Below are 25,821 nucleotides of genomic sequence, written 5' to 3' on the forward strand. Positions count from 1 at the left end.
TGAACATCTCCGAGTGAACTTTGATTCTCTCTCATCCTCTCCTAGGCCACCACCCAGTCCCATCAGTCTCCTAGTTAGGTTACTTCTCCTAGTTAGTTTCTAACTATTGTCTTGGAATCCAGATTACCAAAAGTGGTATCAGCACTTCCAGCAGTGCTCCTTTCGGACTTATTTGAACGCCGGGTTAATAAAGCTGTTTAACAAATATTGTGTATTAATGAATATATATGGAATCTAGAAAAATGGTACTAGATGATGAACCTATTTGCAGGGCAGGAATAGAGACGCAGACGTAGAGAACTGGCTTGTGGACACATGGCAGCGGGGGAAGGAGCGGGTGGGATAAACAGAGAGTAGCGCTGACATACGCACACAGCCGTGTATAAAATAACCAGTGGGAAGCTGCTGTCCAGCACAGGGAGCTCAGCTTGGTGCTCTGTGGTGACCTAGAAGGGCAGGATGGGGGTGGGAGGGAGGTGATAAATGTATGAAAGTGAAAGTTGCTCAGTCGTTTTCCAACTCTTTGCAACCCCATGGACTATACAAGTCCATGGAATTCTCCAGGCCAGAATACTGGAGTGGGCAGCCTATCCCTTCTCCAGTGGATCTTCCTGACCCAGGAATCAAACCAGGGTCTCCTGCGGATTCTTCACCAACTGAGCTATCATGTATACTTAATAGCTGATTCATGTTGTTGTAAGCAGAAACTAACAACATTATAAAGCAGTTATCCTCTAAAAAAAATTTTTTTTAATGAAAAAAAAATAATAAAGCTGTTTAAAGATGTAGCATTTTGCTCCTCAGCTTCCCTGTTCTCCACTGAGTACACGAGTCCCCAGATAATTGCTCTTCAGTCGTCTTTCCCATCACTAGTGTGCATCCTTCAGCAGTGACTGTGATCCTTCCAGCCCCCAGCACCACTTCTTCCCACTGGGCCGTATGCCTCATTCTACCCCAAGTACTAAAAGAGCAGCTGTGATTCACATCACCCCAGTGTTGAATTGCCTGACCTCTTTTCCAGCTGAAGGATTTACTGGACAGACTGCACATCTTATATTTCTTTCGAGATAGTTTGGTGCCCACAAGTTAAATTAGTAATACCTTAGTCAGAATACTCTGTCAGTACTAGGGAGAAACATTCTAAGGATGTTCACGTTATTTTTATGGCTATTCTGGAGATTGCTAAAATTCTGTAATCGCTTGCTGTTAAATCAGTCTGTATTCTGTTGGGTTAAATTAATACTGATATTGAACAACTCAAATTTTAGGAAATCTGGGGACAGGATTGCATTTCATGTTTCCTCATTGGGATTTTAGGAAGGTTTTACTATGTGCTTCAGATCCCTAGACAGAACCCTTCTCCACCAGGGCAGAACCCCTGTCTCCAGAACGTATTTGCAAATGATGTGTGGGCTGCAGTAGTTTGCCATGGCTGCCCTAACAAAATTCCATAGACTGGGTGGTTGAAAACACAGAAGCCTGTTTTCTCACCGTTCTGGAGGCTCGAAGTCCCAACTCGGGGCAGGTTTGGCTTCTTGGCTTACAGATGGCCGCTTCCTTGCTGTGTCCTCAGGTGGCGCATCCTCTGTGCATGCACCTTTGATGTGTTTCTGTCTAAGTTCTTGCCTTTTATAATACGAGTCAAGTTGACTAGGGCTCACTCTAATGGCCCCTCTTATCTTAAACACCTCTTTAAAGGCCCTGTCTCCAAATACATTCGTATTTGGAGGTGCTGGGAGTTGGGGCTTCAACATAGGAGTTGTGGGGGACACAATTCAGCCCACAACAGAGGCTCTGTTTTCTGTTGCCCCAAAGTCTGGGAATGTGTTCTGGCACCATGGGCAGGGGCAGGGGCCTTCATGCTAAATGCTTACAGTGTGGGCAACAGACCTGCACAAGGAGAAAATGCTCTGTTCGAAATGCCAAAAGCAACCCCTGAGAGAAACACTGCTAATAAATGCTCAGGCATCTTCTATTTGTCCTCACACTGCTTCCTTTCACATGTCACATTTAAGTTGCACATTTCTATCATAGATGCTGCCTCCTTGGACTTGGAGATGTTCGATGTGCACATTTTAGCTGACGCCTTCAAACGGTATCTCCTGGACTTACCGAATCCTGTCATTCCGGTAGCCGTTTCCAGTGAACTGATTTCTTTAGCCCCAGGTATGTTGTCTCTTCTGCGAGCCTCCTTGAACAAGTGTTGAGATATGGATGGACTTGTAAACTCAAGTGCTGCATATAAAGAGAGATTGCTTAGAAAATGTTAGTAGGGCTCTGTCTACACACCCCCCCCCCCTCAGCACAAACTCCCTCCCTACCAGGGCATCCAGTAGAAGACCCAGGTTCTCATTTGCTTAGGAAGGCCATCCCCATCTTGAATGGCTAATCGTGAACCTTTTGTCAGTATTTTAAGGCTCACTACATCAGAGAATGCTTCAGAGTACCATCACTGGATTCAGGGAACTGGACTAGGACTGAGGGATTGGGGATGTCCCCATCACCTTCCTCCATTAGAACATGAGTTCAGGGAAGAAGACTCTTCGTTTCAGGAGCTAATGCTCAGTTAAAGTGCTCTGGGGACAGGAAATTGTGGTTCGTAACCTTCAAAGTTAAAACCTGTGATACTTATCTGCTGCTCCTCTGAGTTAGCCAATCACACTTGAAGCTGGCCCACAGAAGAAGGTAGCACACCCAGAACCTCCTGTGGTTCTGCACACCACGAGTTTCTTGCGTTTCCATTTGACAAGAGATTTCAACTTTCTCATAATGCCTTTTCTGATGAGAAGAGCAAACGTACTCTCTGCTGTTTCTGGTGCCTTCGTTTTAAACAACTCCTCTGTAGCTAGAACAGAAATCTAGGTGTTTAGTCACCGATAGCTACCAACAGTCTCTTAGTCTTGTCTTTGCTTTTTTTGTTTTCACCCACAGAAGTACAGAGTTCTGAAGAATACATCCAGCTGTTGAAGAAGCTCATTAGGTCGCCCAACATACCTCATCAGTACTGGCTCACGCTGCAGTATTTGCTAAAACATTTCTTCAAGCTCTCTCAAACGTCCAGCAAAAATCTTTTGAATGCAAGAGTACTTTCTGAACTCTTCAGCCCTCTGCTTTTCAGATTCCCAGCAGTAAGGTAAGTGATAGAAGAGAAACATGGATTTGGGGATGATGAGGGTAGTCCTAAGTTGATGGGTCATTGCTGCTGCTGCTAAGTCGCTTCAGTCGTGTCCGACTCTGTGCGACCCCATAGACGGCCGCCCACCAGGCTCCTGCGTCCCTGGGATTCTCCAGGCAAGAACACCGGAGTGGGTTGCCATTTCCTTCTCCAATGCGTGAAAGTGAAAAGTGAAAGTGAAGTCGCTCAGTCATGTCTGACTCTTAGCGACCCCATAGACTGTAGCCTACCAGGCTCCCCCGTCCATGGGATTCTCCAGGCAAGAGTACTGGAGTGGGTTGCCATTTCCTTCTCCGTGATGGGTCATTAGGCTTCTTCTAACATACTTCCATCAGACACAGTCACCTGAATGTGCAGAAATGAAAATGAGTTTGTTGTTTAGGGAACAAGGTTTCTAACAGACTAACAGACCTTTCTCTCTCTCTCTTTTTTTTTTTTGTAGTTCTGAGAATACAGAACACCTCATAAAAATTATAGAAATCTTAATCTCCACCGAATGGAATGAACGCCAGCCTGCACCAGGTAATGCCTTCTGAACTTTTAAAATTTCCTCACTGTTCATTTTTTAGAGCCTGAAAGATGGTGGCTTTCAACCTCCTTTGAAATAGCATAAGTTTCTCGTGAAACTGAGATCCATAATAACATGTTACTTTATGATTTAAAGAAAAAATATCTGGGTGCTGCATATATAATCAGTATTATCCAGCTTTTGAAATTTGTGGATTTTACATGATCTTGGTTTTAGGTGAGGGTTGTTGGGAGTGCTCCCCCGACCCTTCAACTTGATGCTTCTGGTTGCTGCATAAATTATGGTGTTCATTTTACTTGTTGACACTTCTGTTTTTCTTTCTAATACTTATAAAGTAGGGAGTTTATAATTACTATATAATTTAAAGTATTTTGGAATGTGTTTTTTGGAAACAGGTAGGCTAAGAAATGTCTTGTCAAAATAAACATTTTTAGTAATGCAAGCAGTATGAAACTAGGGGTCGACAGCAACAAGTTAGAGCAAGCCATACACTTCTATGAAAGCAGCTTGGCATTGAATTAGCCTTTTAACAAAGTGGGAAATGTAGATGGAACTAGCAGTGGATTTTATCTAAACTGATGTATTTTTCTTCTACTGTGGAAAGTCTAAACAACCTTGCTTTGCTGTATACTGGTTAAAAGTGAACTGGTCATTTAGAAATAGTGATGAGGGCCCTAGATATGAAGTGAGAGGTTTCAGGACCAGTTATATCACTTGTAGTCTGTGTTTATGTCTTGAATTTAATTAAAACATCATGAATTTATTGCTTATTACAAGTAACTCATGCAAATTACCACACTCATCTCTGTATGCGCAAGCAATAGGAACCCAGCTATGTCATACATTGGTACATTATGTTGTGCTTGTGTGTGCGCGCGTGTGTGTGTGCACACGGGTTTTTTTAAGGGTGTTACATAGCCTGGCTTAGTTGTATCTGAACTGGGTGGACAGAGAGGGGAAGGCCTCAACTTAAAACCCACCTAAAGGATGGGATGGGTAACCACTCATGACACAGGTATTGGGCAGGACTTCTATGGACAGACCCAAAATATGGGATGCACAGGTGAAAGCTGTAGCAGAAACAGTCCATAAGGCAAGCCTGGTCCATTCCAAATGTTCCAGATCCCAGCAAGGAGGATATATAACAGGGATATCCTGGATTGTAGATCCACTGCATCGGAGAAATCTGTCAACAGGTACGGCCCAGGGATGTAGTCCCTGGGCTTGGCCAAAAGGTTTCATCTGTGTGACTGCTCAGCTCAGTCGATGATGGTTAGGGAGCTCTGCATTGGTGTTCAGAGGCTGCCTTTGGGCTCAGTAGGAAATGATGCAGTGACAGGTGAGAAGTACTCTGTGGGGCAGGTGGGAACATGGCATTAGAGCTGTTTATAGACCACCCTCTCTAGACTGATCGCAAGGGTGGAGAGGAAGAGGACCAGCAAGAACAGGACAGGACCCTGAGTCAAAGCATCGAGCTGCCATCTTTCACTTCCTCCTGATTCGTGTGGAGGTCCATCTCAGAGACAGGGAGAGCTGCGCCCAGCTTGCAAGGAAAGGGGGAGGTTCCTAGTCCTCTCAGCGCCCCAGCCCCCTCCGGAGAAGAGGGGAAAACCTGGAAGTTAAAAGCCAGACCGTGCTTGACGGAGACCCAAAAACGATTTCATTCCCTGAGAGTTTTCAAGCATTTGTACTGCACGGAGTATACTAGAATTGGTGGTGGAGTTTGATGCTTCTGCTTCTGATGTAAACTGGCTAAACATCTCCCTCAGTTTCAGCCTAATTCCACCCAAGAAAAGCTTGCTCTGCAACTGTTTTTCATCATGCACGCTCAAGACTGCTTGCTGTGTCATGGACCCTACCTGCATCTTTCTGCTAAGAATTTAGTGTGCCAGTTTCAAGGGTGGATTTGTTCCATCAGCTCTGTTGAAAATGATCGATAAAGCCTTGAACATTTACTCAACTATCCCAGAACTCATGCAGCCCCCCCCCCCCAAATTGCATCCAATTAATTTTTAAACCTGAGTTGGAGGCATTTCCCCATTTGTGTGATGTCTCTCATGTGATTCTGGAAATCATATGGAACCTTGGGAATTAACTTGTTGCTCCAGTGCCTCTCACTGGTGAAAATAGACCACCCACCCCAGGACAGTATCTCCTCATCCACACCTTTGTATTCAGGGATGGCTCCAGGGTAGATGATTGGCGGGACACGCTGGGTTAGAGAACTGGCTTCTTTGGCCTGGTAGGAACGTGATGTTTTCCTGGAGTCTCTCATCATTACCCCGACACGTGCTCGTCCCATGGGGCTGGGAAGAACAGCACTGGCGTACCTCCAGGGAACAGTCATAAATCATTCATTTGCAGTAACTTTATTATCGTGAATAGAAATGAATGCCTGAATGATATCTGGGGGGTGGAGGACAAGCAAGACTATTATGGGGCAAATAGATACCTTTTCTAGTTGTTACCAGTTAGAACTAGAAATGAAAGGCAGAACTAATGATGAGTGAGGCACCCTGTCAATTCAGATAAGACCCATCAGCACATAGCATCTCATTAAATTCTGGGTGGGAGGCCGTGTGCTGGAAGTATAAAAAGAATTTGAGAGATGCAATTGGTGACTTTTTAGGCTAATTGAATAGACAGAAAAAAACTCATAGGAAAAAACACAGAACTTGAAACAGGCTTTGAAGAATAGGTACAACTTGAAAGGGGGAAGAAGAAATAGCATTTCATTGAAAGAGTTTCAAAGATTTATTCAAAATAAATTGTAAAGGATAAAAATAACAGCTCAATATTTTTGCCGGGTGTGAAAAAGCAGTAAATACTTTAAGTGACAGCATCATCCAAAGCGTCACTTTAGAGTTGAAAGTGTTGTCCAGCTCTTCGCTTGTACCTGAAGGCCATAGAGCTTGATGGTTTCACCTGGGGCCCCCCCAACCAGTGTGAGCCAGGGCTGAGTCTGCAGGGGGACCTGGCTCAGGACACCAGCCTGCGGCTCTGTCTGCTGCCTGGACTTTTGGAACCTTCACTGGCAACAGGGCTGCTGTTACTGTCCAGTCAAAAAGCCCTCTGAAGTTTCCAGCAAGTAATACATTAAAAATAGGTGACATTTGCGCCCAAGGATCACATATAGGGAACAGCCTCAACGCAACCGTTATAGCTTTTGAGATCAGGCTCCAAGCTGCTTCATCGTGCTTCATACATCGTGCGCTGGAGAGAAGAGCATGAGTCATATAGATCTGGGTGTTTGAATTCCAATTCTTGCTGCTTCCTTGCTGACCATCGCCAAGACATTCATTCAGCCTTTCCAAACTGTTTTCCAGTCTGTGAAATGGGAATAGTGCCTCTCTCCTGGGATGGTTATGAGAACTAAATGAGGTGAGGAGGACTGAAGCTCATGACAATATAGTATGTCTTCAGTGTCCTCATGTCAGCTTGAGACCCTGCCAGAGCTGGCCTTGTTCTCAGCCCCGTCTCCTCAAGCCGCCTTCCTGGTTAGTGCTGTCCAAATCCTACCAGGCAGTGCTCCCCACTGAAAAGCTGGAGGGATTTAACACAGGTCTGAAAAGGACACTCTCTGGGCAGTCGCTGCCCTCTGAGTGGAGGCACCTGGATCTCAGCACCAGCCCTCCTCCGCCACCTTGCCCGGGTGCCCTTAACTCTGTGCCCACGATGTGTCGCCATGCCCAGCAGCCCCTGACGATGCCATCCCCTTCTTTGGCACCCAGGGAGCTTCTCCCCTGCTGGATGTGCAGGGTTTTGACCCATTCAGTACATTTATGTCCTTAAATCCCTCATCCTCTTATATTTAGCTGTTCAGTAGTGTTCTGTTCATTTCATCTGCTCGGCTACATTTCTCAAGGACAAAGCCTTCTTTTCGGCTCTTCCTAGCGTAGAACTAGGCATAGCATAATAATGCTCCAAATAAAATTTTTAAAAATTCTTTGATAAAGTTCCCTACTGTCAAAGAACTCTTACACACCAGCCCATTTAATGCAACCAGCACACCTGTGAAGTAAAGCTTCTCTCCTATAGGGAGGGAAACTAAGGTTTGAAAGACTTAAGCACCCAGTATGTTCTTAGAACTTGGTTGACAGTTTGCTGTTCTCTTTGTTACTAAAAGTCAAAAATGGTTAAAGAGGACCAGTAGGTTTTCTTGAATTACTTTGTGTTATGTTTACACTACTTGATCCTTAGGTCACTAAAGCAGATTTCTATAGGGCAACTAAGGTAAAACAGGAGCTATTTAACACAGGGTGCCTTTGAATGAAACCCATTATAAGTGTATTTACATATTTCAGATTTCACGGATATATTCAGAAATATTAATGTAGCATAATTGAAGTCTAATATTGCACCCTCAAGCCCAGAGGGAAAATAAATGACTTTCTTTCTCCCCCTTGCCCTTCTACACCTGTCAGAGTTAATTTTTAACCACTGGTGCATTGCAAAACATTTATCCTGAAGAGCCTGATTCATAAATCTTGTTCTAAATGCTCCAGGCTTGGTTTGCAACCAAGACTAAAGCAAGCACTAAGCCAGAGGGAAATGACTTTCAAAGAGTTTTACTTTTCTCTGATTTATTTTTTATTGGGTTTAAAATGTGGTCTGACATTAGAGGCTTGTTTCGAAGGTGAGAAATGAAACCTTGAAAAAACTGTGTGTTTAATAGATGGGTAGGAGTAAACAGGCCAGGCGTACTAGGTTTTGACAAAAAATAGGAAGTTTATTTGTGCTCTGAACAGGAGCATGTCTTGGAGGGTATGGTTTACTTTTACTTTTGTTTCAACAGTGCAGCCTTCTTTGTCTCAAGGGACAGCTGAGAGGGAAATTGTGAAGGGGCTCTTTTTTTTTTTTTTTCTGCTAAACAATGGGCATACCTTTTCTGATAGTCTATAGCATGTATAACTTTGGTGCATCTGTAAACCTGAGTTTATGTATAAACTCAAATGGACATTTTTTCTTAGTGTAGGGTCATTAAGAGCCCTGGATGTGGACTGGAGAATTGGCATCACCCTGAAAGGCCCTTCTACTCTAAGTTGTCTTAAGTTAAAATTAAGAAAAGAGGCATTAGTTTAACCCTTAAAAGAAGATTTGGGTTCATTTATTTTTTTTCTCAGCCTTTTTTTTTTCTTTTTCAAATGGGCTTTTGTTCATAAATTGTGGCCCACAGAACCATTTAAGAAGCTGTGCAGGTTGAAAGCTGCCTGTGGAGCATTGGCTACTCAATGGTGATTGGCACGTATGAGATTCAGCGTTCAGTCTGGAACTTTCACACTATATTAACAAGAAACCTTTTCCTGACTAGCTCACACCTGCTGAGAAGTGCCACATGGCCTATTTTGCCTCTGAAATGAGTTTTACAAAACTTTGAGGAAGGGGAAAGTCGTAAGACTTAGTGTTTTGAAGAATCTAGAAGGTAAAGTTAGTTTTCAATTGTGTAAGTTTTCTATTGTGGAAACCCAAGATTTCTGAAATCTCTGGGTTTCAGAAATTAAGTTTTCTTACAAGAGTTTAGCAGACATGTGTAAAATATTTCCAAGGTTATGACATCTGTGCATTTATTAGTTTTTTCTTAGTGAATCATATAGATTAAATGACAGTTGGGCAATTATGTTTTTTTGTGTGAACTTTTGGACACAGTGGAAGATGAGTGAAATACACAGCAAGTTTTCTCTGGAGTCAAAGTTACTGATTCTGTTCTACCAGCAGAGGGCTCCCTTTTTAAACTAATAAATAGCATGTGTTTTGCAGATTACTAAATTGACTAAAATTGAATGGGAAGAGACTCTTCTCATACTTTGAGTAATTAATAGAACCTCTATGGTAGATGACTGTACATATTGTGAGAAATTTGAAGCAAAGTTTTCAAATCTTTTTTAAGATTTTCTATAAGTAGTGTGCTATTTCCCCAGGGATAATTTTCTTCTGACACGGGAAACAGACCATTGGGCTAGAGAACATTTTAATCTTAAAGGGTTTTGACATGACACATCCTGTGAATCCAGACAGGTATGCATAAGTGACTGATGTTTCCAAGATTCTCAAGCTTTAGAAAGACTTTTTTTTTTTTAGGTGAGGCAAGATTATGCAGCTCAGGATGCAAGGGTATTATAATCTCTGAACTAACCCTATGTCTATAATCAGCTGGCAGGAGCTAGGAAATTCACTTATAGACTAATTTTTTCCCCCATTGGAAAAGTAGGTGCTTCATATTCTATCAATTGCACTGAAGGAGAGCTTGTAAAATCAGTCTCGTTATGAGTTTGGCAGCATTTCCCAGATATTGCAATAATTCTGAAGCTGGTTCCTCCCTTGTGGACTCTGGGTCAGCACTTAGATCTTCCTTTATCATTTCATGTGACCTTTGACATTGCATGTCACCTTCACGTATAGAGTCTAAGGGTATCACAGAATGCTAAGGGTATCACAGAATGCGTGTTTCTTCGAAGATAATTAGAAAGCAGCTTTTTTTAAAAAATTAAAAATAGGAAACAACAAAAAAAGTTTTGTTCTAGGTGTGAAGTTTTTTGCATGTGGCTTAAAAGAAGTTAACTTCAGTTGCACTTGTTAATTTTTACTTTCTCTGGCAGAGGAAAGTAAAGAGTAGGGCCAGTGGGTGGAGAAAAAGGAGTTTAGGACCAAAAAGGAGTTTAGGACTAGTGCTGTAATCTTATGCAAATCACTTCACTGTGGGTCAGAAGAGTGTATGTGTGTGCTGTATGAGGGAATTGCTTGAAGTGATCTCTAAATTTTGTTCTGGTTTTCATGCGTGTGTGTGTGTGTGTGTAGTAGGAGGGAATTGCTTGACGTGATCTCTAAATTTTGTTTTGGTCTTCTAGCAAGTGTTCTGGTTTTCAAACGTGTATGTGTTATAGTAGGAGGGAATTGCTTGAAGTGATCTCTGAATTTTGCTCTGGTTTTCAAGCTAGTGATTCTGTGATTTTACATTGGGTTAAGGTTCTTGAGATAACAGTAAAGCCATCTGTGCTGATGTGAGTGAAAATTTTCTTTGGCCAAATTTTAGGGTTTTTTTTTTTAATAGAAACTAAGGGTCCTAAGTGTGGTTCCTTGCAACTTTTATCAAGTAAAGAGAAAAGAATCCTCTAGAATGGGGTGCCATCGCCTTGCCCTCCCGCTCTTTGCTCCCTGTAGCGTATGCATGAACTTAATGCATTTTTTGGGCCATTTTAACTGCAGTTGAAGTTGACTCCATACAAGTAGCTGCAGAGTACAGTTTTTATCTGAGTGTATTTTTAATACGATGGCACTTACTGTAGCCATGCGGAGTCACTCTTCCCTCCGAGCCTCCTCCCGTGGACCAGTTTGTAACCCTGTTCCCTGCAGGGTGTCTGCCCTGAGGGCTCCCCTGTGACACCTGCGGGGCTGTCTGTGCTGGTGCGTGGGAGGAGGTGGACGCGAGCGAGGCACGGTGTTCTGGGCCGTTCTGAGAGAGGTTCAGGCCTTTACAAGCAAGGCTTTGATTCTATTTTTTGCTGAACTAGCTCAGCCACTTCCTGTGTTTGGCAGCGCCTAGTGCCTCACTGCACTGTGGCCACTTGAGCCCCACGAGCCTGCGAGCCGCGCGGCCGCCGCAGCCGGTGGAGAAGCTATTTTAGGCCCCCTGACAATGGCCTTCTCACTTCCTCGGCGAGGAGGAGGAGGAGGAGGACCCGGGCTGGCACTGGCCACTTGTTAGCCGATGATGACAGCTTGGACGTGGGCTCCCCTCCCCCACCCGAAATCCCTAGCTCAGCAAATATTTGAACCTGCCCAAGTTAATCATGAAGCCGCGATCATTATCTGAGAGGGACGTGCAAGAGCCCCGGCTCCTTCTCTCGCCGGCGCAGCCCCAGCCCCGGGCGGCCGGCTTCTGCACGGGCTGCGGGCGCTGAGCGGCGCTGCCACGGGCGGACGAGTCCCGGGGTCCTGCGCCGCCTGGCTGGAGGAATCAGTTTGGGGATTTTTTTTTTTTTCCATTGTCGGATACAAGCATTTCCAAGGGAAACCATTGAAATGCATAACCTGCAAAGTAAGTTGCCTTTCATTTGTGCACTGTTCTGCCCCGTGGCTTTTGCACTGTTTTGGGGGGAGGGGGACGCCTTTGGAAGGTTCGTTTCTACTGTGTGTGTGTGTGTGTGTCCCAGGGAGACAGGGAGAGATAGTAAGCACTGCATGAGGAGGGCAGATGAGAGATTAGGGGAAGCACTCCCCCATTTCCTTGGGCACAGTGTGAGGGAAAGATGGGGCTCCGGTTGGAAATGGGGAGGGAAGGTAATTACCAAGTGCAGCAGCAGCAGGTCTGGAAGTTGGGGTCTGGCCAGGTCTGGGAGAGACGTGGAAAGTCACCTGTCTCCCTGCCCTCCTCCCGGGTCTGTTTGCCACATTGGCTCCAGCGGCAGGACCGGTTTGCACCAAGTGCGCCCAAAGGCATGGGGGGGGGGCCTTAGGGTGTCGCGCTGTCCGTAGCTGCTGGGAGGACTTGGGTCAACATTTTTATTAAACTCAGAATTTTTTTTTTTTCTGAGTCTTTTCTGAGGGCTTATCCCCACCACCACCACTTTTATCATTTTTACCATTTGTCTTTGCATTTTGGGTTACTTAAAGCTTTAGGCAGAGAGAGCATGTGAGTGAGAGAGGGTGGGAGGGTGTAGGATGCATCTGCCTTCCTCCTTGGTGGGAAAATGAAATAAGCTGGAAGAGAGACACGTGAGCAGTGCTCAGAGACTGCCTTGCCTTTGCTATTTCTATATATTTTATGATTCCAAATTTGACAAAACTTCTAAGAATAAATTTCATGGGCTTCTGTGTTCTTTAAATTGTCACAGAAATATGTGACAGGCACACGTACACAGATCACACAGCCCACTATAGTTTTTTAAATTAGCTACATGTACATGGGTGAGGGAAGCCTTTTTTCCCTTCCTCCCTGCTCATTATAGAAGAACTAACATTTAGATTTATAGGGGAGTTGATTTCTTTACATTAAATACTGCTAAGAAGGAATAATAATATTTCTTCCCAAAGTGAGGCATTTGAGATGGAGGGGAAAAAAACGTACCCCCCCCAAGTGATTACATCACCCACCCCCTCAAGCAATATTTAGCACAGTAAATCTGAAGATGGGCTCATCAGTGAGAAATAGTTTGCAAAGATAACTCTGCCTGTACTCTGCATTCTGATATATGGCCTGTCTTTTGGGGGGGGGTTGCATTCCATATTCTATAAAGTCTAGTTTCAACTGCAGTGTTTAATAGAGATTTTTGCCTCTACATTTTCTTTTAATTGTGCTTTCTAACGTAGTACATTTGTGACAGTGTATAAGTTCTGAGTGTGCAGTGAATTATGGAGGACTGAAATGAAATATCCAGAGAGTTCTTGATCCTTCCTGCTCTGAATATGTATCGGAGGCATTTTAGGACTGTAAAACATATCTTAAGTAGACCATTTGGATGCCTTTGTAAGATTTTTAAACCAAGAAATGATCGGGCTATCTGTAAACCCAGATGCACTGGGGGAGGTGGGGGAAAAAAGCTACGTGCTGCTGCATATCAGCTTTTGTCAACCTGCCAGCAGTGGCGCATACCATGCTGCAAGGAGCAATAAAAAAGGAATTAGAAAACTCACGCTCGAGAAGAACAGTCAGATTAAACACCTTTTTGAAACGAAGAGCGTTTACACATTGCAGCTCTGTCAGATGCAGGATCTTCGTGAGGTCGGGGCTGTGCTAAGGCTGGTGGGGAAGAGAAATGATGAAGCAGGAGTGGTCTGGTGACATTTTTGTGACTTGATTGGCTGGGGTGTGTGATGTCATAGGTTACCGTGCAGCCCCTTATAGGTTTTAAAATGAATTCCAAGACACCATTACAAAGAAAGCCGGACTCTTTTCTTATAACTGAGCTCAGCCAAGGAAACTCTCGCACAAATGTACAACACTGTTTGGAATATGGAAGACCTGGATTTAGAATATGCTAAGACAGATATAAATTGTGGCACAGACTTGATGTTTTATATAGAAATGGATCCACCAGGTAATACTGCAGTATTCTTTAGAGAACTGGTTAATGTTGTGGCATTTAATTTTTTTGACAACTGCTATTAACAGCTCCTCTTTGGATGTCTGTTTTTATTAATTTGTTCTAATTTAATAAGAATGAGTTTGCTCACAGTGTGAAAATGAAACAAATGATTTGACTGCCTGTGGAAGCAAGCAGGTCAGGTTGTGTTGGGTAAATGCTTATGCTCAGTTGAATGGATATAAATTGGATTCCAGTTTTTCACCTGTGTCTTTTGTTACTTGAGCTCGTTTGCTGTTTGGGTTATATTGTTGTATATCGTTCCTTTAATTAAAAGGCTGCATCCTTGGTGCTTCTTTTCTGGCAGTGGTTGAGAACAGTGTGGTACTTTGTAGTGATAACACTCGGTACTTTAGAAAGCATGTCAAATGTAGCAGTGATTGCAACTCAGTTCTTGGTGCCCTGAAACTATTCTGAATCAAATGTTGAGACTTTGCTCTTTTCTTTTAAGATACTGCAGTGAAAGAAGTTGGCTTTCATATTGAGTCTCAGGCATTATAAAATATACCTGCTAGACTCCTGAAATAATTTTTGCTTAAAATGTAACAGTGGTGCTTTAAAACTTATGACTTAGAATTTAGCAAGATATCCTAGACTTATTTTACTTTCTCAATTATTTCAGCCTTCCTCCCAATTAAGAAATTCAGAAATACTGCAGTCTTTGTCACCAATTGGTATATGAATACTGATTTGACATTGAGGAAGAGGGGCTATGGTTTTTAATCAGTCTTGGCATAATATAGAGCATAGTTATCCAACAGAATATTAACATGAATACTAAAGAGATTGAGGTCACAGAGGAGTCTCTTCAAGTGGCATTTGGCAGAACAGTGCCTGAAATACTAAGATTAGAGAAACCCAATTCCTCTTCTTAAAACATATTGCTGTGTAGATGAGCTTTTTTTATTACCACAACGGCATTTGTGGAGGACAGAAAGGAAATTTGTCTTTTATAATTAAATAAGAGGAGGAAATTAAAACCAAGCCATGTGATTCCTCCTGCTACTCTGTTCATGCTTTCTTTCTTTAGCTAGATTTGACCAGATATGAAACTTTAATACAACTCAAACCTAAAAGTAGAAGATGTCGTGACTCTGGATTTACTTTGAAATTCATTTACATGGCCAGCCCATTTTATTTGCTAGTCTCTAAGCTCTTTTTTTAAATTTTAATCAGTAGTCAAAGATTTCTGATTTAAAAGAAAAAAGTTTTCATGGACTTGTACATTACTGCTGTGTTTCATAGCTAATCTTTTCTACATGAAAATGTTATTTATGTAAGGGAAATTGGGTAGAATTTTAAATGTTTATTTGCAGTTGGGATTGCAAAAACTTTTTCTTTCTCCTCCATCTACAGCACTGCCTCCCAAACCACCAAAACCCACTACTGTAGCCAACAACAGTATGAATAACAATATGTCTTTACAAGATGCTGAATGGTACTGGGGAGATATCTCAAGGTAAGGCTATAGAGACTCTGAGCTTTTCAGCAGAGCTGGGGAGTTTAGATGATGAAGAGAAAGAAAAGCAAAAGCACCAGCTTGCTAAATTCCATTTTTAGGATATCATCCAACATAAGCATGAAGCATAGTTGGTTCCCTTCCAGAGACGACCATAGAAGTCACTGAGCTCTGGGGAGCTGTGGGTGCTGGATGCCGCAGGAAATTAAATGCCCGAGAAGGTTCATTATTGACAGAGATGTCAGGGAGGCAGTAGGGTGAAGTGGCACTGCCTCAAGGCAGAGTATAAAGTCACTCTCTTTATTAGACAAAAACTCTCAGAATTAACGTTAAACATAATGAAGTGGCATTTTTAGTCTGAGCTTTTTTTTTTGAGGGGAGGAAACCTTTAGGGGATCATGATTTTCTGTGCTGATTTGTTCAGAGTGACTGGGGTGTTAATTCTGAAAATGCCTTTAAAAAATGTAACTCGAGAACCGTCAAATCTTTGAGGTGAGCATTGTCTCATGTTCTTTTCACTTCAGGGAAGAAGTGAATGAAAAACTTCGAGATACAGCTGACGGGACCTTTTTGGTACGAGACGCATCTACTAAAATGCATGGGGATTACACTCTTACACTAAGGTGAGTAGGGCACGTGGCTAAAATTGGCATGTTCAAGGTGATTGATAGGAGAACACACTGGGGTTTTTTTTTTGTTTTTTGTTTTTTTTTTAAAGAAAATTCTAATGCCATTATTTTTATACTGCATTTGCAGGAAAGGAGGAAATAACAAATTAATCAAAATATTTCACCGAGATGGGAAATATGGCTTCTCTGACCCGTTAACCTTCAACTCTGTGGTTGAACTAATAAACCACTACCGGAATGAATCTCTAGCTCAGTATAATCCCAAACTGGATGTGAAATTACTTTATCCAGTATCCAAATACCAACAGGTAATCACATACCCATGTTATTATAATATTTGTAGAAGATTCTTTTAATGCTTAGAAAATATTTTGAGGCAGATGAATTCCATGTCATTAAACTCAAAAAACTTTCAAACTGTAATTTTGTGGTCACAGGTGTATAAAATACTTCTTTAACAAAATATCTGTGGAAAATCCTCCAACAATGGTCATTTAAAAGTACCTTATCAACTGAATTTATTTTTCCCTTTTTCTTCCAATCTCTCTAATCCTTACAGGATCAGGTTGTCAAAGAAGATAATATTGAAGCTGTAGGGAAAAAATTACATGAATATAACACTCAATTTCAAGAAAAAAGTCGGGAATATGATAGATTATATGAAGACTATACCCGAACTTCCCAGGTGAGTTTTCTGTGAAAATCACATTAAAACTGTAGAGTTCTTAATTATTAGAATCAAGTGCATGTTATATTCAGCTTCAAAAAAAGACTGTAAAATGTTTTTTTCTGGCAATAGAGTGAGGAGAGAGATGATTTACTTGTGAATCATTGTTGATTATTCTAGTACTTACTATATCTCTAAACCTTTTAAATGAAGCCTGTAAGTATCAGAATAATAAATTAAGTTGATTTGACATAATTGCTGATTGCAGAATTCTTTTTAGAGTAAAAGCTAATAATAACGGGAAGTTCTACAGACTTGTCTAATCTCTGAAATGGGGATTTAACCATGATAGGTAGGTCCTGATGCAATGAAAGGTTGAGGCTACATTTACTGCCTTGTTTTCCTAGAGGCTTAATCTCCTCGAGGCCATCACATATCTTGGACCGCCAGAGGGAGCAGAAGGATGCCATAAACTGCTGATAAAAGTGGAATGGTTTTTTAAAAAAAGATGATGAAAACTGTAGCAAAGTGTCAAGCAATCATCTTCCATAGACTGGGAAAATTCTCCAAAGGAAATGTGTGCTTCTCTGATACTATTTTAAGGAGTTTTATGAATTAAGAGTCCCACCTTGCTAACACAGGACTTACATGCCAGATAGTATTGCCAATCAATTGTCTCTAGTAATGTCTTGCTGTAAGAAATTGTCTGTTTTGTGAAAGGAATGACCTTGTCTTATTAAAATTTGTGTTGCAGGAAATCCAAATGAAAAGAACAGCTATTGAAGCATTTAATGAAACCATAAAAATATTTGAAGAACAGTGCCAAACCCAGGAGCGGTACAGCAAAGAATACATAGAAAAGTTTAAACGTGAAGGCAATGAGACAGAAATCCAAAGGTTGGTGACCTGGGAAAACTGCCCTTGTGCTTGAGAGCACCACAGTTCTCTTATACTGTCTAAAGGTGACCTCTGTTTCTGTGAAATGACGGGGAGAGAAAGCATTCTTTACCTGAGGCAAACTCCTGGGAATCAATACTGAAACCTTGGAGGAACTTTCTTGATTCTGCAGGTAATTACGGATGTATCTCTCTTGCCTACAGGATTATGCATAATTATGAAAAGTTAAAGTCTCGAATCAGTGAAATTGTCGACAGCAGAAGGAGATTGGAAGAGGACTTGAAGAAGCAGGCGGCTGAGTATCGTGAGATTGACAAACGCATGAACAGCATTAAACCAGACCTCATTCAGCTAAGAAAGACAAGAGACCAATACTTGATGTACGTACTGGAAGTGGAATCCTGCCCGTGCATGATAGGTAATTGCGAAAATGAAGGAGAGGCTCTTAATGCGTTTTCTTTTTAAAACTCTTTTCCAGGTGGTTGACTCAGAAAGGTGTTCGGCAGAAGAAATTGAACGAGTGGCTGGGCAATGAAAACACTGAAGAGTAAGTAGTTAGTACAGATGGGAGGCGGCGGGGGTGTTTTTTTCTTTTGAGGAAAATGCGTGACTTGCTTTGTCTGCAGAGCAAGTGAGGAACGGACTATCTTGTAGGAGAAAATACATCAGTCTCATTACCCAGAATTTTAAAAAAGGAAAGTTTAGGAAAAGAGAACGTAGATTTATCCACACCACCTCCCCACCCCCACCATAGGCTGGGGAGTAAGTGACACTGTGTCCATAATGAAGCCCCAGAACCATCTGGAAAATCCCAACATATTTGGGGAACAGTCAGAGGGGAGTTGGGAGGGAGACAACTGCTGTTTAGTATATTTTTAAAGCTTATGTATACCTTTTGTTTCAATTATTTAAAGACTGGCGTTCCTCCTAGTCAATTTCCTGATCTAAACTGGACAAACAGGATTGTTTAATACCGTCCTCTCTGCCCAGGTAGCTGAGACTGGGCAACAGGAAGAGTCTCACTTAGTGCTGCTAACTTTGTTCAGGGGGTTGAAGGCTAAACTCTATGAGGAAACTCAGGCCCAAGGAGCTGGTTGAGTCAGCCCCGTGACCGCCAGCCTGACTTGCTCGGAGGAGAGGCAGGAAGTAGGTCGAGGCCATAGGCAGGCTCTTTCTCAGAGGGGCAGGCGAGTGGCCGCCACGTGCACTGCACTCAGAAACCTCCTCTTCTACCTTTTCAGCCAATATTCGCTGGTAGAAGATGATGAGGATTTGCCCCACCATGACGAGAAGACTTGGAATGTTGGAAGCAGCAATCGAAACAAAGCTGAAAACCTGTTGCGGGGGAAGCGGGACGGCACGTTCCTTGTCCGGGAGAGCAGTAAGCAGGGCTGCTACGCCTGCTCCGTGGTGTATGTATCTCCAGCCAATTATCTGTCTTGTGAAACACCTCAAGGAGGTAGTCCAGCCAGCAAGTCAACCTTGGGGGCAAGGATTTGAAAAAGATCTAATTTTCATGCATTACAGTAGTGTAGAAGAGGAAATAAAACCTAATATTTGGACGTCTAAACAGGAGTATCTGTTCAGAGGGTCTAGGAGAAAGAAACCTGCTAGTCAGGTGGAAAACTGGGGCTCTGGACGGCAATTCAGCAACCGTCTCATCACAAGAAGCCTTGTTTTTCTTTTTCATCTTTAAAATGGAAACAGCCATACTTGCTGTTTTGGGGCTTCCGTATAGTTAAAATCTGAGGAGATTCACGAGGAAGCGCCACCAACAGGTAATGTCCCTCTCAGGGACAGGTTAAGAGAAAGGGCTCTGCTCACTGTCCCTGCCATCGGTACGCCCTAGAGAAGACATTTCCCTCCGAGGGCCGGTTTTCCTTTATTGTCATAGTTTGGGGAGTATCATGAAGGGGGAGAGGTTGGCTCACTAACATCATTTCAGAGAAGGGAGTGGCCTGCTGAAGGAAAAGGCTCTCAGGTATTTTCTAGCCTATCAGCTCCCTCCATGTAAGCAGAGGACTAGTGCTACAGGAAGGAAGGGAAAAGAACTTGAATAAGGACAAGGCAACAGGAGAATTGAGAGTAGATGGAGAGGTATGTGGACAATTCCAGACCCGTCGCAAAATGACCATCCAGCGGCTCAGTGAAGCTGGTTACCTCCCCAAATCACTCGGCCACTAAGGAACACAGGACAACTCCACCAGGGCAGAGCCCATGCAGCACCGGGCGTACCTTTTCATGACACTCTTCCCCTAGCTCATGCTGGCCCTGTGCTCTCTCCCCACGCAGGGTGGACGGCGAGGTCAAGCACTGCGTCATCAACAAGACGGCCACAGGCTACGGCTTCGCCGAGCCCTACAACCTGTACAGCTCCCTCAAGGAGCTGGTGCTCCACTACCAGCACACGTCCCTGGTGCAGCACAATGACTCCCTCAACGTCACACTAGCCTACCCGGTGTACGCGCAGCAGAGGCGATGAAGGGCCACCCTCCAGCCTGCTCCTCACCTTCGACTCCCCAAGGCCTCTGGCAAGCACAGGGCTCCCCTGCAGCCTGACCTGGGAACTGAGCTGCGGACACCCAAGCCGCCTGTCTTCAGATGGGACTCGAGCCTTCGACCCCACGGCAGGAAGGGAAGACGCACCGCGGGGCCGCGCACCGGACAGCCGCCGTTCTCGTCTGGAGTGCTTAGTCAGCCTTCCTTCCTTCCCTCTTTCTGTTTCGGTTTTGGGGTTTTTTTTTTGGTTTAATTTAAAGCCACAACCACACACAAAGAGAAAAAGAAATGCAAAAATCTCTGCGTGCAGGGACAAAGAGGCCTTTAACCATGGTGCTTGTTCGTGCTTTCAGAAGCTTTACCAGCTCAAGAGTTGGGACCTTGGAGACCGGAGCAGGGACGGGCTGATGAGCCCTAGGCCTGGGGTCGCTCGGTCCAGCCTGGGTGTTGCCATGCATGGTGGCCCCAGACACACTGCACTGTGGATTATTTCATTTTGTAACGAAATGAACCGATATGTAGCAGAAAGGCACTTCCGCTTGCAGGGAACACTTGAGGGAACGTCCGCTCCGTTCGTTCAGAGGAAATTCTATTGTAGCAGAGTGCCAGAAAGTGTTTTGTTGAAATTCTCAAACCAAGAAGACCCACCAACAGAAAAATGGAGCTTCGAAAACAGGACTTCAAAGTGACATTTAGTATATAAAATATGTACATACTATTGGATGACTAACTATCAAATAGATGGATTTGTATCAATACCAAATAGCTTCTGTTTTGTTGTGCTGAAGGCTAAATTCACAGTGCTATGCAATTCTTAATTTTCATTGTTGTTATCTGTTTTAAATGTACCTTCAGAATAAGCTTCCCCTGCCCCAGTTTTTGTTGCTTGAAAATACTGTCCCTGATTTTTTTTTGTTAATATTCATTTTGTTACTTCTTTTTTTTTTTTTTTTTTAAGAAATGTACAGGATGCCAGTTTAAAAAAAAATGGCTTCAGAATTAAAACTATGAAATATTTTACAGTCTTTCTTGTACAGAGTACTTGGCTGTTAGCCCAAGGTTAAAAAGTTCATAACAGATTTTTTTTGGACTAAATGTTTTGTTGGGCAGTGCCTGATAAGCTTCAAAGCTGCTTTATTCAATAAAAAAAAAAAGATATATGAATATGACAAAGTATCGCTGAGTTCAACAATGTTGTTTCAAGACTTAAGATACGGTACCTAGCAATGTTTGTTTCGTAAAGAATTGTGAACTTCTTGAATCTAGGGAGGGGGATGTAGCAAAGGGTTGTACAAGTGGGGTGGGGGAGGGGTGGTGAGATGGCATGCACTTTCTCTTTCTTGTGATTACAGAGAAGTGGATCACTGCAAAGTGAAGTCTCTTCCCACTTTGATCTGCTACTTACTGTGCCCTCATGACAATTACAAACCTATTGGAACGCTAGTTCTTAAGAAGGCAGGCAGGGTCTTCGAGCAGTGTTCATCCTTGTTGGAAACACTGATTTCAAAGTATCATTGCTGCATTTAGAAAACCTGTCTCTCTTTAACATTAGATGACCCATTAACAACTAGCCAACATCCATTTTAAGAAAAAGCATGACCTAAAATGGATATTTTTATCTAGATATCTGCTATTTTCCTACCTTTCCATTCAACTTAGATCAGAAAGCCTCACATGGTCATCATCGTTCCTGCTCCAATTGTGGGGAGATTGTTGAAGTCATGGCCGTTGTAGGAATCATAGTAACAGTCCTCATTCACCCAAATAATTGTATGTTATACTTCGTTGTGGGGAAGAGGGAGGAATTGTTAGAGTATTCTTTCCAGCTTAAGGCAAGAGCAAGAGGTCTCTACCCCAAACTTATGTATGTAAAATCCTTTCAGTTTAGTGGGAACTGTACCTGCATTGGAAGGAATAAAGGGGGGATTAAAATGGAATCTTACAACTTCAGTGCTTCTTGCTCAATATTAGCTTCTCCACAGCTTTGTTTCTCTTTCCTTCCAACTACTGGGGTAAGGGGTTTTGTTTTGTTTTTAATGTTGTTCCTTTGAAAGGATCAGTCCAGCAGCTGACTTAACTGTAGAATGTATTGGTTTTTTTTCCTTTTTACATGAAGCTACTCATATCAAGAGCAATAGTCAGTCTTACAGCCAGACTGTCAGTCCTCAAACTTGACTGTACTGACCTGACCATCTCCCTTTCATCTCCAGACAATTGATGATTCTCCTAGTTTTAGGCTATGAGTGTCTGCTTTACAACTACCCTTCCATGTCATACAGAAGCCCAACCATTAGTTAACAGTAGTTTATCAACTAGGTTTATTGCTTTTTTGATAGCACATCCATGTATATTATTAAGTAACTTTCATTTAATTTCTAAAATATCTGAGGAGTATTTCATGAAAAAGCTACCATTCTGTTCACATTTTTGCTTCAACACTTTGCAAGATGGCATGGTATTAGGCACTTGCCTCATTTCTACATCTCATGAGCATAAATGCAGTAGATTTTTCTTTGAACAGCAAAGGCAGAATTCATGATTTCTTACCACAGTGAGTCACACCTTACCTAGGATGCTATGCCTCTGCCCGACGCCTTATTGATAGTGTATAGCATGCCGTCACATCTATTTTTGTAGATGTTTGACCAGCAGGGTTCTTTGAGCCCAACCATTCATCTTACAACACTGAGTGGCTTATGAGTATAAATGGATACAGCAGAGGCATTCTAGATACATGCTTAGATCCATGTGTTGATTTTCCCCACCCAGCGTAGCATCCTGAAGGTAACAGCCAGAAGCTAAGCTGCAGAGATGCTGGGATGGGGCTGTAGAAGTGGGAGCACTGGGACCTGACATTACACACGAGGGAAAAATCACAACCATGTGGAAAAAGCAAAAAACTTGCATTTGCAACATCTGACAACTTCACGGCCCTTGATATATGTATATATGTATATGTGCATGGACTGTTTCCAGTACACCTTTCAGCCACAACAGATCCACAGTCTTTGAGTTCAAGTACATAACGAGCCAATGTCTAGTACAATTCTTGTATATGTGTATGGGGTTTTTTTCTTTGAAGTTGTTTTGTCTTACAAAGGTGAAAATTGTTTGCAAGTGGAGTGAGAAGTTCATAATTCTTTGGCTTTTTTCTGTTGTTTAAAAGTTACTCCTTTTGGGTAGCTGGTCTACGTGACTCACTGAACTTGGAAATCCTTGTTGTCAGTGTGTCAAGTCAAATGTGTATGTGAGCTGTCACTGTGCGGAACCAATTGCTTTGTCATATAGCTGGTTATGAACTAGTAACGTGTTTGGGAAGTCCTACTGATGTTCCTTTTTGGGAGAAAAATTCTGCTGGTCCTAACAACTGTGCTTCTGCTATGCATGGTATCCAAGTCAGTTGGAAAGCAGACCCTGAAATTTGAGTTTAGGGTCATTTAAGAAAGGGGCAGTTTATAGCACAATGCCTCACATGAGACAAAGTTCTGAAATGCCAAATTCTTATCTTTTAGAAATCTAGTTAAATAAATTACTAGTATAAATGACTAGTATGAACAGAATTGGGTTCATTGGAAACACTAACCAACTTAACTTGAGCTTGTCACCATGAGAGAGCATTAGCTGCCCAGGATGCTGCTATTAAAAAAAAAAAAAAAAAGGCAAAACAAAAATAGCTCATTTATATGTGTGTATTTTTAAAGCTACGATCTGTTCGATGTTTTTACAAATCTGTTTCTATGACATTGTTAAAATAAAGTTGGTCTTTTGACGAGAGGGAGGATGTCATGGTCAGGTGTAATTTTGCCTTTACAAGGCACCCGGGGCGGGGGGCGGGGGGCGGGGGGACTGTGCCTCCTTGACATTTGTTCAAGCTATAGGTTCAATGGAGCTATGTCTTGTTGTTTTAAGTTGCTTTAATGCATTGTATTAGGTCTTCAAACAGAATAAAGGTTGTTTTGAAACTGAAGTTATGGTTTGGAATTTCAACAATCACCAAAGAAATTTTTAAACTCTCTTGCTCTTTCCGTTAATGTTGCTTCTGTTTCTATAGTCTCCCACCCATCCCCTGTCACTAACATTATATTATCTCATTTTTGTCCAGTGAGAAAAACAGGAGTGGTCACATGAATGATGGCTCAGTGTTATTTCCATCGTTTCACTATATCCTTAATGACAGAAAGAAATAGCTCTAGGTAATACCATCTCATGGCACTGCTCTTGCTCTAAGAAAAATGTAATCACTGTCTGTTGATCCCTCCCATTCACCATCCATCTCCAAAACTTCAGAATCATTCTCTAAAAACCGGTTGGTGAAAGTAACCTCTTTGTCCCTCTGTTCCACGGGCTGCATATCTGGACCAGCCACAGCACAGGGGTCCTGTGAGGCACTGCGCACCACGCAAAGGTGACATGGACCTCTAGACAGGAGACAAAGATTCACTCTAGATTCTGCTTTCACATTATAGCATCTAGTCAATATATGTAAACCATTCTTAATCTAAAGTAACTTTCCGACTTGTTTTGATTGCTGACTGAATTTATAATGAGTCCCTTTGCATGCACCTGGCACTGAACACCTAAGCACAGTGAGGGTCCCAGACATGAAGGCATGGTCTGGTGATGGCGATGAGAAGGGCACACAGTAATTACAGTCATGGCAACAGTGACTGATATACCAAGCATGGCAGTAACTCTTGGATTCCTTTCCTGCTCTTTGCCTGCTCTGTTCTGTATTACAGAGAACTCTATACTCAGAATCTCTTGACCTCTGGCTGCTAGGTAGTGAATTTCCCTTGTTTCAATACCTCGGTAGTGCATCTAGGTAGGGAATCTCCCAGCTCCTGCCAGAAAGACTTAGGGATCTGAGCAGCTCTACTATGCTCCTCTCTCCCTCTCTGTTCCTCTGGCAGTAGTGTCTCTTCCCATTTTTACTCTAACCTAAGGTGTAGTTGCAGCTTTCTGTTGTTGCTAAACCTCTGGTTTCTCTCAGAACTCCCACTTTGGTTTCTGAGCCACACCTAGTCTGGTTTCTGTCACCTAAGTAGCCAACCCTCTATTCAGGCCTTTCTTTAAGACTAGATTCATTTCTTTTTTCCTGACTGCTCTTTGATTGGTAGACCAAGTGATTATTACCCATTTAAACTATGTATGTGTTATCTGATTTAATAATTCTTGCACAATTATGAGTTAGAAGACAATACCCCAGGTGGGGAAACTGAAGTATTGAATCTAGGTGACATCCAAGGTCATGCAGCCATGTGACCACAGAGTACCCAGGCAGTCTGACTCAAGCTAGAGCTCTTCACTGCTAAGTAAGTGCTGGAAAAGGCACTAGGATATTCAGAGAAAAGTTCACTGGTTGGTCTTCCTGCTAGGGGATCTAACCATATGGCTCTCCAATGGTGGAGCGTGTACAAGAGACACATAATGAATGGCAGGAAATGGCATGGGTTTGCTTTAGACCAGTGGTTCCTGCAGTGTGGTCCCCAGACCAACAGCATTAGCATCAGGACCACTCAGAAACCTGTTAGAAGTGCCTATTCAAGGGCCCCACCCCTGACCTACCAACTCAGAGTGAGCCCAAGAAATCTGTTTCAGGAAGTTCTCTGGGTGATTTTAATGTATACTAAAATTTGAGAATCACTACTTAAGATCACAAGATAGTTGAAATAGCACTTCTTATATTTTAATTAAAAGTCACTACCATTAATGAGTGATATGTAGTCTTACTTTGTAATTTGTGTTCATAGCATAGACTCTATATAGGGAAGATAATAGATCCATTTACAGCTTAGGAGGTCTAGCTAGGTCAGCTCTTTCTTTAACCCAGCTGTGGGAATTTGACCAATTCCATTTACCTGTCTAGACCTCCAATTCTCACCTGTGA

The 25,821-nt window shown here is 42.6% G+C and overlaps 1 protein-coding gene across 6 annotated transcripts in view; it reads left to right on the forward strand.

The window, feature by feature from the left end:
- PIK3R1 (phosphoinositide-3-kinase regulatory subunit 1) overlaps positions 1-20,223 on the forward strand; it is a 90,839-nt gene extending 70,616 nt beyond the window's left edge. For 2 of the 6 annotated variants that reach the window (XM_081518414.1, XM_081518413.1), the window contains exons 5-16: positions 2,035-2,166; positions 2,932-3,133; positions 3,618-3,697; positions 15,140-15,242; positions 15,767-15,865; positions 15,999-16,179; positions 16,431-16,556; positions 17,293-17,435; positions 17,639-17,815; positions 17,914-17,982; positions 18,677-18,847; positions 19,728-20,223. In XM_081518414.1, the coding sequence (XP_081374540.1) occupies positions 2,058-2,166; positions 2,932-3,133; positions 3,618-3,697; positions 15,140-15,242; positions 15,767-15,865; positions 15,999-16,179; positions 16,431-16,556; positions 17,293-17,435; positions 17,639-17,815; positions 17,914-17,982; positions 18,677-18,847; positions 19,728-19,917 (1,650 nt within the window). In that variant the 5' untranslated portion in view covers positions 2,035-2,057 and the 3' untranslated portion in view covers positions 19,918-20,223. Of the gene's footprint in view, positions 1-2,034; positions 2,167-2,931; positions 3,134-3,617; positions 3,698-11,250; positions 11,740-12,141; positions 13,739-15,139; positions 15,243-15,766; positions 15,866-15,998; positions 16,180-16,430; positions 16,557-17,292; positions 17,436-17,638; positions 17,816-17,913; positions 17,983-18,676; positions 18,848-19,727 lie in introns of those variants that run through there. The other 4 variants (XM_081518417.1, XM_081518415.1, XM_081518418.1 and 1 more) reach the window with 4 other exon arrangements.
- Positions 20,224-25,821: the final 5,598 nt, after the last annotated feature.

This window comes from Giraffa tippelskirchi, chromosome 8, assembly GCF_054371585.1.
Source record: "Giraffa tippelskirchi isolate mGirTip1 chromosome 8, T2T-mGirTip1v1.2.pri, whole genome shotgun sequence".
Classification (NCBI taxonomy): Eukaryota; Metazoa; Chordata; class Mammalia; order Artiodactyla; family Giraffidae; genus Giraffa; species Giraffa tippelskirchi.